The sequence below is a fragment of the Antechinus flavipes genome, chromosome 3 (assembly GCF_016432865.1).
Source record: "Antechinus flavipes isolate AdamAnt ecotype Samford, QLD, Australia chromosome 3, AdamAnt_v2, whole genome shotgun sequence".
Lineage (NCBI taxonomy): Eukaryota > Metazoa > Chordata > Mammalia > Dasyuromorphia > Dasyuridae > Antechinus > Antechinus flavipes.
The window spans coordinates 561528750-561543601 of record NC_067400.1 but is presented as its reverse complement, the minus strand read 5'-3'; the positions used below and the strand labels follow the sequence as shown (position 1 = coordinate 561543601).

Below are 14852 nucleotides of genomic sequence, written 5' to 3'. Positions count from 1 at the left end.
GATGAAAAATGCTCTCTAATTCTACCAGTTCTCTAGAGAGAGAGAGAACTGATGAACTGAGTGCATGCTGAAGCCTTTTCTTTTAAACCTTTTTTTTTTTTTTTTTTTGCTTCCTTCTTTCCACCCACACACAACATGGTTAATATGGGAATATGTTTTGCATGATTTCTTATGTATAATGAGTATTGCATTTCTTGCCTTCTCAATGAGTGGAGAAGAGAATAGAGGAGGAAGAACATTTGGAACAGAAAATAAAAATAAAATGAACAAAATCAGATATCCTCTTTTCTCGTACTTGAGTAACAAAAAAAATGATGCCACAAATGAGATCATCTAATTTCAAAATGTAAAATTGGAAACAATGGAACAATGTATTAAGAACAAGAAATAGACTTGGAAAAGAAATTATTAGCCATCTAATCCAACTTATACCCAAGGATTAATCTCATCTACAGTTAGCATTTTTATAATAAATCAACCACACAAAAATTTAAAACTACAAACAAAATCAATATTCACACATACAAATTTATGGGTTTTTTGGGGCTGGTTTTTAAACATCTAGTAAACTAGTATAGCTTGTTTGTTTTTAAACATCTAGTAAACCAGTATATCCCTTTCTTTTACTCTTGACTGCCACAATTCTAGTCCAGTTTCTCATCACATCAAATTTGGTCTCCTTGAAAGGAGTTAATAAACCCTTCACACAGGCTCTACCTTACTGCTAATTAACTGATAGATCTTCCCAGAATATGTTAAATATAATTAAACATGTCATTTAACATTTCATTCTCCTTCTCCAATATCTATAATAGAATCCAAGATGTCCTATCTTGTAGTTTTTTCTTATCCATTTTCAGATATAAAAAATATATCAGAAATAAACTGCAAGTTAGACAACAGGAAGGCATTTTTCACCCCTTATCTATTTGTATCCCATGTCTGGGAAATATTTCCTTCTCACTTCTACCTCTCAGAATCTTTATCTTCTTGCAAGATTCACATCAATATCACAAATTTTCATAATTAAGAGTTAATAGTTTGACAGTCTAGGTTTAAGTGATAATCCAAAAGGAATCACTATTAAGCTGTCAAGTAGTCATCTATCCTCTGCTTCAAGACTTCCAAATAGAGGAAACCCATCACCTCTCAAAGAAGCCAATTTCACTTTTGTAAACTTCTAATTGATGGGAAGTCTCTTATTTTTTTTTCCCATAATTATAACTTTTTATTGACAGAGCCCATGCCTGGTTAATTTTTTACAACATTATCCCTTGCATTCACTTCTGTTCTGACTTTTCCCCTCCCTCCCTCCACTCCCTCCCCCAGATGGCAAGCAGTCCTATACATGTTAAATATGGCACAGTATATCTTAGATACAATATATGTATGCAGAACCGAACAGTTCTCTTGTTGCACAGAAAGAATTGGTTTCAGAAGGTAAAAATAACCTGGGAAGAAAAACAAAAATGCAAACAGTACATTCATTTCCCCAGTGTTCTTTCTTTGGGTGTAGCTGCTTCTGTCCATCATTGATCAATTGAAACTGAATTAGATCTCTTTGTCGAAGAAATCCACTTCTGATGGGAAGTTTCTATTGACATCAACACAAAATTTGGCTCTTGGTTCAAACAAAATAACTCTAATCTCTTCCTCCATATATTAGTTCTTCAAATACTTATATGTATCATGTTTTCCTAGAGTCTTCTCTGCTCTATCATTAATTTACTCAGTTCTTCCAGCTGATCTTTATTTATTGACAATTCAAAGCTCTTTACCATTCTGATTGCCCTTTCTCTAGACACTCCAGTTTATTTTCTTCTTGTGTCATAACACCCAAAAGTGGAAGCAATACTCAATTATAGTGCAACTATTACCTCCCTAATCTTATACTTGAGTAAACCTAGGCAAGTTAATTTTTCTGGATCTCAATTTCCTCATCTGAAAAATGAAGAGATTTGACTAGATGATCTCTAAAGTCATGATGCTAGATTACATCTAAGCCTCCATTTTTGTGTCAGTGAAGAGAACAATTCTTACACTATTTAGTCTTAATTGTTTATTTTTACTATCACTTTATAAACTTTCAAGTCTCATGACAAGTTTTTGAGGATTAAATGAAAAATTGTCAAGGGCTTTAAAAGTATAAGATGTTGGTGAAAGAGACAGGTGGGTACAGACAGAAAATAGATTTGGTTAGCTGAAAAATAAAATAAAATTTAAAATATTTTTTCCAAGTTTAAATACTATGTAAATGTGAACTATTATTCTCTACAACTTTGGGACTGGAATGTAACTGGATCATTAAGTTACTTTGTACCACTCAACTGCCTTCAAAATGATGATTTCTTAATCACAAAATCTGATTAAGTCTTCTTTGTCCTCATTCTTCTTGTTCTCTGACTGCATCTGACATTGCTGATCACTTTCTCCTCCAGGATGTTTTCTCCATCCTATTCTCCAGTGATAGTACCTATCAAACTGAAAGACTACTCCTCTGCTAATTTTCTATATCATACACCCCTAAACTGAGAGTATTCCCTAAGGCTTTCTCATGAATCCTCCCCTCTCTCACAGTGATCTTATCAGTTCCCAAGAGTTTAATTATGTTTATGCAGATGACTCCAAGATCTATACATATCCAGCCCAAATCTCTCGTGGAACTATAGTTTTGCATTACCACTTGCTTATTAAGACATTTTAAAATGGATATTTCAGAGAGAGGTCTTAAACACAACATATCCAAAAGAATTCATTTTTTAATTTCCCTATTTCTGTCAATAGCATTATCATTTTTCCAATCTCCCAGGTTTGCAAACTATACTGAATCATTTGACCAATATTGCCATTTCTACATTCATAATATTCTTCACATTTCACTTGAACCTTTTTCTGTCTCTCACAAAATCACCTTTAATTCAGGTTCTCCTCACCTCTCATCTGGACTACTGCCAACAGCTTCCTACTTAATCTTCCTGCCTCAAATCTTTCCCTACCTCAATTAATCTACATCAGGGGTCCTTAAACGTTTTAAATAGGGGGCCAGTTCACTGAGTCTGAGGACTGTTGGAGGGCCGGACTATAGTAAAAACAAAAACTTTGTTTTGTGGGCCTTTAAATAAAGAAACTTCATAGCCCTGGGTAAGGGGAATAAACGTCCTCAGCTGTTGCATCTGGCCCACAGACATAGTTTGAGGACCTCTGAATTCTACACAGAAGCCAGAATGATTTCCCTCAAATTAAAATTTAACTATATCATTCTATTACCTGATAAAATCTAGTGAAATCATTATCTCTACAATAAACTGGTCTCAACCCATTTCTCCAGCTCATTATATATTACTCTTCTCTTTCTCTATGGTCCATCCAAATTAATGATCCATCCAAACCAGCTCTCTCTGGTCTTCACATATTGTATTTTAACTGCCACTTCTGAGCTTCTGCACTGGTCCTCCTCCAAGCCTGGAAAGGACTCCTTACTCAATGCCTCAAAAATTCCCTCATTTTTTTCACTATGTAACTCATCTTCTTGACTTAACTCACTCTCCTTAACGACCTTGAAGTTACTTATATTTATTCTGTATGCACTTGTATCTGTATATGTTGTCTTCCCAATAAAAAAGTAAGTTCCTTGAAAGAAGACTGGTTTGGTTTTTTTTTTTTTTTTTTTTTTTTAGTCTTTCTATTCTCCAAGTAGCTAGGAGAGTAAAATTTAGCACATAGACACTTAAAAAAATACTTACTGATAGCAAAATTGTGGAATGATCAGCTGTGAATGACTGTGCTATTTTCAGCAATACACTGATCCAAAACTACTCCGAAAGACTTAAGTTGAAAACTTCTATCCATACTCAAAGAACTAATTGTGTCTAAATATAAACTGAAGCATACTTTTTAAAAACTTTTTTTTTGAGATTTTTATAAGGGTAGAGGGAGGGGGAAGAGAATCTTTGTTTTCTTTTGTTAACATGACTTTCATAGCAATATTTTGCTTGACTTCACATAGGTCTTCTCAATAGGGGGAGGGGTGGAGAGGAAAGGGGAGAATCTGGAACTCAATTTTAAAAACAACTGTAAAAAATTGTTTTCCATGTAACTGAGGAAAATAAAAACTTTTAAAAAATTTAAAAACTTACTGACTGACCAAAAGAATCTCTAAACTGAACCAATATATTATTTGATTCAAAGCCTTGTGATTAATAAGTATGACAGAGAATTAGTATATGCTAACTGTCCTAGTAGCTTAATATCATAAATTACATTTCTGGTCTTTAGGGACCTGTTTAGGAACAACTCATCAGGAGCTGAAAATAAGGAAATGTGGACACCCATGCAGGTTGGGTGAAAATAGGTGGAAATGAGAGAAAAGACTAGAGATTTAGAACTTGAAAGGAGTGTAGGGATCATCTAGTAATAAGCCCTATATTTAGAGAGGAGTAAACTGAGGGCCAGAGTTTAACTGATTTGCCTAAAACTTACATTCAAATCCAGCTCCTCTGAGTCTTTTGACTATGTTAGAATTCCACACTTCCCACAGGCCTACTGGCTTTACCCAGATGAGGAGGGATGTACATATACATTAGACTTTTTCTATTATAATTAGGGAAATGTAAATGTTCAAGTTAAAATGAAATGGAGTTTCAAAGCAGTTTATACAATTGAACTACTATTTTTGTAACTGTTCTATCCCTAAGGTATACTGAATTCTAAAAAAGGTTGGAGTAACTTAGTCAAATTGTAGATATAATCTTACAACAGATGCAAAATTAAAGTAGATTACAGTACCCCTAAAAATCACAATGTTTCATATCTTACCTGTTTACCCTCCTAGGACATTTGTCTGGTTTAATATCTACCTCATAGAGATAGACATCAATCTTTGGGATTTCAACCTGGAAGCAGTTGGCCAGCAGCTTAATGGGTTTGCCCATGGTGCCATAGCCAGGACGTCTGGGCACCATAAGCAGGGGCTGTGCCCCAACGGGTCCTACTAGGGAAAAAAAAGAGAAATATATCATTACACCTTGCAGTTGCTATATTAGGGTCAGAGATTGTGAGGAGGGCGTCTTATCTTGAGGAATCTTATTTAAAAATATATATTTGTAACTATTTCATTTTCCCTTGTTCCATGATTTTCAAGTGTCACTGAGACAACCAAGTAGAAATGTCTATACACATTAGGCACATACAGACATAAGAGAAATCAGATAATAATAAGAGAATTATAGAAATAGAAAGAACTCAAATGGTCAGTTAGTCCAACCCACACCTTAAAAAAAAATCCACTACAATAGACCATAAAAATCTATTTCAAATCAAGCATCTACTATCAAGAACCTACTATGTGCCAAGTACTAGTCTAAGCACTGAGGATACAATGAATATCAAAAACAGTGCCCACTCTCAACAAGTTCATAATTTAATGGGAAAGACAGCATGCAAATAGTTATGTATAAAAAAAGGTACAGACAATACTAGAGATGGTTCCAGAGGGAAAATATTAAGGATGAGGAAAATTAAAAAAGACTTCTTGTAAAAGATGAAACTTTAGGTAAAATTTAAAGTAAACCAGGAAATAGAGATGAGGAAGGAGAGAATTCCAGGCGTGGAGGACAGTCAGTGAAAATATCTGGAATCAAAACATGTACTGTCATATACTTCAAAAGAACAAGGAAGCCAGTTTTACTAATTGTAGAGTATAAAAGGGAAAGGTGGGTATTTAAGAAGACTGAAAAGGTGAGAGGGGGCCAAATTATGAAGAGTCAAAAAGCCAAACAGAGGATTTTATATTTGATCAAGGAGGTGATAGAGAAGCATTGGGGAGGGGAAAGGTTTACTGAATAGTGTTGTAACATGTTCTTTAGGAAGAATGATTTACATTCAGAAGATGAACTGGAATATATAGAAAATTGAGGTAGACAATGTTTCTGATAAAGGGCTCATTTTCAAAATACATAGAGAAGTGACTCAAATTTATAAGCATACCCGTTCCTCAATTGATAAATGGTCAAAGTATATGAACAATTTTCAGATTGATGAAATTCAAGTCATTTCTAGTCATATGAAAAAATGTTCTACATATCATTATTAATTAGAGAAATGAAAATTAAGACAACTCTGAGGTACCACTTCACACCTCTCAGATTGGTTAGACGACAGGAAAAGTTAATGATAAATGTTAGAAGGGATGTGGGAAAACAGGAACACTAATGCATTGTTGATCGAGTTGTGAAATGTTCTAACTATTCTGGAGAATAAATTCTGCCTATGCCCAAAGGGATACAAAACTGTGCATATCCTTTGATCCACTACTGGGTCTGTATCCCAAAAAGATAATTAAAAAAAAGAGAAAAGGACCATATATGCTAAAAAGTTTATAGCAGCCCTTTTTGTAGTGGTAAGAAACTAGAAACTGAGTGGATGTCCATCAATTGGGCAATTGCTGAATTAAGTTATGGTGTATGAATGTAATGAAATAGTATTGTTCTATAAGAAATGATGAACAGGTTGATTGCAGAAAGGCCTGGAGAGATTACATGAACTGATGTTAAATGAAGTGAGTAGAACCAAGAGAATATTGTACATAATAACAAGATTGTATGATGAACAATAATGGAGTTGGCTCTTCTTAACAATGCAGTGATTAAAGTCAACTCCAATAAAACTTGGGATGGAAAATGCCAATCACATCCAGAGAAAGAACTGAATGTGGATCAAAGCATAGTATTTTCACCTTTTTATTTATTTCTTCCCTTTTAGTGTGGTTTTTCTTGCACAACATGACAAATAATGGGGGGAGGAAATTGAAGCAGGGAGACCAAATAGCAGGCTGTTGTAATGTTCCTGATATCTGGTGATAAAGGCCCATACCAAGGTGTTGATGATATAAAGAAGAAAGAGAGTCTATGTGAGAGATGACATGAAGGTAGAAATGACAAGATCTGACTATTGATTAGATATTAGGGAAGACGGGAAGGTAAAGAACGACACTTAGATTGTAAGCATGGGTAACTGGGAATATGGTGTCCTGGACAATAATAAGAAAGTCTGTAAGGAAGAAAGGGTTTGGGGGAAAATATGAGTTCCGTTTTGGATGTTTTGATTTAAGAGTTTTGGAACATTCAGTTCAAGATGAACAATAGACAACTGAGATGGCAGACCGGAAATCATCAGAAAGTTAAGACTGGACAAATGTGACAATCATTAACATAGAAATAATAGAAATAATCATGGAAGATGATGATATCAAGTGAAATAGAGGAGAAGACAGTATAGAGAAAGCTGTGGGGGACACCCCTATTTAATAGGAATGACCTGGATGAAGATGCAGAAAAAAAAAAAAAAAGACTGAGGAAGAGCAGTCAAAGACATAGGAGAGAACCAAGAGAGTGATATCACAAAAATCTGGAAAGAAGATCACATCAAGAAGTTAATCAGTGTTGTCAAAAACTGCACAGAGACCAAGAAGAATTAGGACTGAGAAAATACCAGTAGATTTAGAGAAAGCAATCAGTTGAAGGATGAAGTTGGAAAATATACTGTAGAAAAGCAGTGTCAAACTCAAATAAAAATGGATACCTACTAAACACATACTGATTTAGAAAAATAAAATAAAATTATCTCTATTGTACTGTACTTTCATTTATTAAGAAAATCATTTTCTATGGATTTAATTACCATCTTTCTGTTGATGATACTCAAATCTATCTTTCCTGCCCCAATCTATCTGCTGACCTCCAAATTTACTTCTCCAATTGCCTTTCAGACATCTCAAACTTGATACTCTTAAACTTTATTATATCCCATACAGAACTCATTTATCTTTTCCCTAAATCATCCCCCTCTCCCACCTTCTCTATTACTGTAGAGGGTGATACTTTCTCCTAGACTTTTAAGCTTACTATCTTGGAGTTACTCTGGATTCTTCACTATCTCTCACCTCCTATATCCAAGTTGTTACCAAGGCCTGTGGATTCACCTTTCCAACATATCTCAAATATCTCTTCAATCCATGGATACTCGTTTCCTGGATGTTCCATGAACAAGACACATCTCTCAACTCCAGGCATTCTCTCTGGCTCTCCTTTATACCTGGAAAGCTCTTCCTTCTCCACTCTGACTACTGACATTCCTGGTTTCCTTTAAGTTCTAACTAAAATCCCACCTCTTAAAGGAAGCTGTCCCCAACCCTTCTCAATTCCAGGGCCTTTCCTCAGTTAATTATTTCCTAATTATCCTGTATATAGTTTATTTTTATATATTTGTTTGTATATTATCTCCCCTGTTATACTATAAGCTCCAGGAGAAAGTGATTGTTGCCTCTTTTTGTATACCTTGGGCTCAGTAGTCTCACACATAGAAGGCACCTAATATTTACTGAATTGAATTTCCTTAAAACATTTTAATATGATTCTGACTACTTTCAAGATTTTTGACTACTGTTGAGTTTGATAACTCTGATTTAGAAAGTTAAAAGTGAGAAGAAAGGAAGTTGAGATACATATTATAGATAGTTTTCTCAAGGAGCTTGGCCACAAAATAGTAAAGGACTGTAGGTCTATTGTAATCGAATCTTTTCAGACACATTTAACTCCTCATCAGCCATTTGGGGTTTTCTTGGAAAAGATACTAAAGTAGTTTGTCATTTCCTTCTCCAGCTCACTTTACAAATGTGGAAACTGAGGCAAACAGGGTTAAGTGACTTTCCCAGGGTCACACAGCTAGTAAATGTCTGAGGCCAGATTTGAACTGAGGTTTTTTCTGACTTCAGGTCTAATTTTCTATCTACTATGTCACCTAGCTGCCCCTATGGGTCTATAGCTATTCAGGAGTGGATGAACTAAGTAGGGATTTTTTAAACTGGGGAAGACTTGGACGTTCTTGCAGGTGGTGAGGAAGCACCAGAAGACAGGGAACAACTGAAAATAATAGACTGGGAATAAAAGAAGAGGCAATCTATCAGTATCTACATATTTTTTTTAAGATGGTCAATGCAGGAATTTATTTTGTTTGATTATTCATATTTGGTACAAAAGTTTTGTTTCCTTTCTTTTTCAGTGGGGAAGGAAAGGGAGAGGAGAGTAAAATTAAATTAAATTTAAAAATAGGTGGTGGGTTTAAAAAAAATTGGAAATTTCTTTGAAAAAAGTCTCATTTCCTTCAAATTAAAACAACTCAGCCCCACTTCACACTTCTCAGCTTGGTTAAGATGACAAGAAGAGATAATGATGAATATTGGAGGGGATATTGGAGGAGTTGTGAACTGATCCACCCATTCTAGAAAGCAATATGGAACTATATGCCCAAAGGGCTATCAAATTGTGATTCCCTTTGTTCCAACTCTATTGGGCATGTATCCCAAAGAGATCATAAAAAAGAAACAAGGATCCACATATACAAAAAATGTTTGAAGTAGCTCTTTTTGTAATGTCAAGGAACTAGAAACTGAGTGGCTGAATAAGTTATGGTAAGGGGATTATTATCAAATATTATTGTTCCATAAGAAATGATCAGCAGGATGGTTTCAGAAAGGCCTGGAGAGACATATATGAACTGATGCTAAGTGAAGTGAGTAGAACCAAGATAACAATGTACACAGTAAAAACAAAATTAAGTGATGATCAATTTTTAAAGACATGGCTCTTTTCAGCAATGAGTTGATTCAGGCCAATTCCAATAGATTTGTGATGGAGAGAGCCATCTGCATCCAGAAAGAGAACTGTGGGGACTGAATGCTTATCTTGTATTTTCACCTTTTTTTGTTTTTGTTTGCTTGCTTTTTTTTTTTTCTCTTTTTTTCCCTTTTTGATCAGATTTATGTGTGTGCAGGATGATAATTATGGAAAGATGTATAGAAAAATTGCATATGTTTAACATATATTAGATTACTTGCTGTATATGAGGGGGATGGGAGGAAAGGAGGGAGAAAAATTGGAACACAAGGTTTTGCAAGAGTGAATGTTGAAAACTATCTATTTTGAAAATAAAAAACTAGTATTTAAAAAAAAGAAAAAGTCTCATTTCCAAGATATATAAGGAACTAATTCAAATGTATAAGAATAAGATCCATTACCCAAAAATGATAGTCAAATGATATGAACAGGCAGTTTTCAAAGGAAGAGATCTAAGTTATCAGTAGCTTTATGACAAAATGCTCCAAAACATTAAAAATTTTTAAAAATGAAAATTAGCCAACTAGTATGGCAGAAAGTAGGCATAGACCCACACCTAACACCGTATACCAAGATAAGTTTGAAATGGATTCATGACCTAGGCATAAAGAATGATATTATAAACAAATTAGAAAAACATAAGATAGTTTCTCTCTCAGACCTGTGGAGGAGGAAGGAATTTATAAACAAACAAAAAAAAAAAAAATAGAAATCATCACTGATCACAAAATAGATAATTTTGATTATATTAAGTTAAATTTTTTTTTGTACTAACAAAAGTAATACAGATAAGATTAGAAGGGAAGCAATAAACTGGGGAAACATTTTTATATTCAAAGGTTCTCATTTCTAAAATATATAGAAAATTTTATAAGAAATCAAGCCATCTTCCAATTGATAAAATAGACATAGAATATAAACAATTTTCAGATGAAAAAATTAAAACTATTTCTAGTCATATGAAAAGGTGCTCCAAATCATTATGGATCAGAAATATGCAAATTAGCACTACTCTGAGATACACTACACATCTCTCAGAATGGCTAAAATGAGAGCAAAAGATAATGACGAATGTTGAAGGGGATATGGGAAAACTGGGACATTGATACACTGTTGGTGCAACTGTGAACGGATCCAACCATTCTGGAAAGCAATTTGGAGCTATGCTCAAAAAGTTATCAAACTGTGCATATCTTTTGAACCAGCAGAGTTTCTACTGGGCTTATAACCCAAAGAGGTCTTAAAGGAGGGAAAGGAACCCACATGTGCAAAAATGTTTGTGGCATCCCTTTTTGTAGTGGTGAGAAACTGGAAACCGAATGGATGCGCATCAGTTGGAGAATGACTAAATAAATTATGGTCTATGAATGTTATAATATTATTGTTCTATAAGAAATGACCAACAGGATGATTTCAAAGAGGTCTGGAGAGACTTACATGAACTGATGCTAAGTGAAATGAGCAGAACCAGGATCATTATACATGGTAACAAGACTATACGATGATCAATTCTGATGGACATGGCTCTCAACAATGGGATGATTCAAACCAGTTCCAATAATTCAGTGATGAAGAGAGCTATCTACACCCAGAGAGAGGACTGTGGGAACTGAGTGTAGTCTACAATATAGCATTTTCACTTTCTGTTGTTGTTTGCTTATATTTTGTTTTCTCAGTTTTTTTCCCTTCTTGATCCAATTTTTTTTTTGTGCAGCAAGATAACTGTATAAATATGTATAAGGGTCAGGTCTTGTTCAGTGCAACAGAAAGTAAACAAGCAATTAAGCTTGAGACCCCTGGAAATAATTTCTGTGAGTAAACAGAGACCACCTTGTTGCCGGGAACTCTGGCCACATTGGGATCACATCATTAACGGGAGGTGTCTCCTTCTCTGATTGGCTGTGTGTATGACCTCATAGACCAGGGGTCCTCAAACTACAGCCCGCAGGCCAGATGAGGCAGCTGAGGACGATTATCCCCCTTGCCCAGGGCTATGAAGTTTCTTGATTTAAAGGCCCACAAAACAAAGTTTTTGTTTTTACTATAGTCTAGCCCTCCAACAGTCTGAGGGACAGTGAACTGGCCCCCTATTTAAAAAGTTTGAGGACCCCTGTCATAGACCCTATTTAAGCTATGGGAGAAGGAAATAGGTCCTCTTTGACCTGATGTTCATTTGGGAGTCAGCAGGAGAGCAGTTAGGAGCAGAATGTGAACACATGAATAAAAGACCTTGAACTTGCACATGGCTGTTCTCTAGAGCTCTATTGTGTATCTAAACCATCATGCCTATGAAATGGTGGCCAGAGATCTCTGAAGACCTCAGACAGAGGTAAGTTTTGTAAAATTGGTTTAAGCACTGCAAAAGATAGTGACCAGAGCTTTCTCTGAGGTCTTGGGAATTAGGAAAGACTGACAATAGTGAATGTAGAGTGGAACAAGGGTATTTGCAAATGTAGTAAATGCCTTGAGTTAACATTCACAAATATGTATACATATATTGGATTTAACATATATTTTAACATATTTAACATGTATTAGACTACTTGCCATCTAGAAGAGAGGGTGAGGGGAAGGAAGGGGAAATCTGGAATAGAAGATTTTGCAAGGGTCAATGTTGAAAAATTACCCATGCATATGTTTTGTAAATAAAAAGCTTTAAAAAAAAAAAAAAAAAGAATGCCTCCTCATTCCAAGTCCTACTGACAGAGAGAGGACTCAAAATCCAGAATAAGACATACTTTTTACATAGTCAATATGAGAATTTGCTTGACACGCATGTTTCTTAGGAGTTTTATTTCTCTAATTTTTTTTAAGGAGGAGAAAGTAGAAGAGAAATACATTTTAAAAATCTTAAAAGTATCTAAAATATGCAAAATAAATTATTCTTTTTTTGGAAGGGAGGGTACTAGCAGTCAAGGGGATCAGGAAATGCTTCATATAGAGGGTATTGGTTGACCTCTGAAGAAAACAAGAGATCCTAAGAGGTAAAGAAAGACAATCTGGAAGTGTATTTTATTTTTTTATTTTTATTTTTTATTATTATAGCTTTTTATTTACAAGTTACATGCATGGGTAATTTTACAGCATTGACAATTGCCAAACCTTTTGTTCCAATTTTCCCGCTCCTTCCCCTCATCCCCTCCCCCAGATGGCAGATTGACCTTGTCAAGTTAAATATGTTAAAGTATAAATTAAATACAATATAAGTATACATGTCCAAACAGTTATTTTGCTGTACAAAAAGAATGGGACTTTGAAATAGCGTACTATTAACCTGTGAAGGAAATAAAAATGCAGGCGGACAAAAATATAGGGATTGGGAATTCTATGTAATGGTTCATAGTCAACTCCCAGAGTTCTTTCGCTGGATGTAGCTGGTTTAATTCATTACTGCTCCATTGGAACGATTTGGTTCATCACATTACTGGAGATGGCCACATCCATCAGAATTAATCATCATATAATATTGTTGTTGAAGTATATAATAATGATCTCCTGGTCCTGCTCATTTCACTCAGCATCAGTTCATGTAAGTATCTCCAGGCCTTTCTGAAATCATCCTGCTGGTCATTTCTTACTGAACAATAATATTCCATAATCTTCATATACCACAATTTATTCAGCCATTCTCCAATTGATGAGCATCTACTCAGTTTCCAGTTTCTGGCCACTACAAAGAGACCTGCCACAAACATTCTTGCACATACAGGTCCCTTTCCCTTCTTTAAGATTTCTTTTGATATAAGCCCAGTAAAAATACTGCTGGAGCAAAGGGTATGCACAGTTTGTTAACTTTTTGAGCATAGTTTCAAATTGCTCTCCAGAATGGCTGGATGTAATCACAATTCCACCAACAATGTATCAGTGTCCCTGTTTTCTCCCACATCTCCTCAAACATGGAAGTGTATTTTAAACATAGGGGTCTGTCAATGCAAGCTGTAGAGATGAGATAGATATCATCAGAATAATGACTATAAATAACATAAATGAAAGCCCTAAAAGGCAATTGGCTATTATTTGCAATGATCAATCATAAACATAGAGAACAAGTGATAAAATACATTCCTTATTTTCACTAAGGGAGATTACAGGCATAAAATGAGGAAACTATGTTAGAGATGCTCTTCAATTAAGTTTGGACGTGAAAAATTTCTCTGATTATAATATGTTGCTTCTGAAACTGAGGGACAACAGAATACTGGAAATAGTTTTCACATACCAAAGCAATTGTTCTTCAATTCTTTCTATCTGCTTCTTTCAATAATTATAATGCTGTCTGCCTTAGGATTTAGTAATCTTCCCTATATATTTTTATCTGGCATATTTTGAGTTTCATTTTTAAAAATAATTCTAGAATTCTCTTCTCCTGGTGATGTTATATGGACTAGGTCATGGGACAGTACAATTTTCAAAAATAAAAAAAATTTTAAAAACATGCCAAATTGCAAAGTTTGGGGTTTTTAAAGCATTTCTTTAATGGGGGGAGGAACCACTTTGTTTTTAGTTCTTTGCTATGACAGGTGCTATAAAGATTTTGGTTTTTTATTGGACTTTTGCTTTTGTCTTTGACTTTCTTACAATGTATCTTCAATAGTTGCTTTGGTATTTTTCTTGAATGATTCCAAATTGATATCCAAAATGACATCGCACTACTTTATAGTGGTCTACAGTCTTTATGTATTGGAATGATACTCTTGAACTTTTGTGTGTTACCCAACTTCACTCAAACAAAATAGTTACTGGGGAAGACAGAGGACTTAGATAAGATAGGCAGGATTCTGGTTCCTGTGGAGGTTACTGGTCTAGTACTGGTTTAGAAATAAACCAAAACATAATGAATGTCACACATAATATTCTAGTTAACAAATGCTTATTAGTATGTGCAAAATATGTGCTAGATTCTAAAGATACAATGACAATAAAACATTCTCTGTCCTTTAAGAGATAAAGTTTGTAAGTAAGGGCTGTTATTGAAAACCTTTGTGGAGGAAGTAATGTTTGACTTGAGCTTTATTAGATGATTAGAAATAAAATAAGCAGAGGGAAAGAAGACATTCAAGACAGAAAAAAGTGAAACAGTAAAATGTAGGAAGATTAGGGGTCAAGCAGTACATAGTTGAAGGATATTAATATGAGAATACTAAAAAGGTAGTGTTAAGAAATTGGAGGATCTTGAATGCC

At 34.7% G+C, this 14852-nt stretch overlaps 1 protein-coding gene across 1 annotated transcript in view; it reads right to left on the bottom strand.

The window, feature by feature from the left end:
- LOC127555412 (protein argonaute-3) overlaps nt 1-7549 on the bottom strand; it is a 73025-nt gene extending 65476 nt beyond the window's left edge. Inside the window, exon 1 of the mRNA XM_051987678.1 lies at nt 4816-7549. Coding sequence (XP_051843638.1) covers nt 4816-5018 — 203 coding nt within the window. The 5' untranslated portion in view covers nt 5019-7549. The remainder of the gene's footprint in view (nt 1-4815) is intronic.
- Between the last annotated feature and the right edge of the window lie 7303 nt (nt 7550-14852).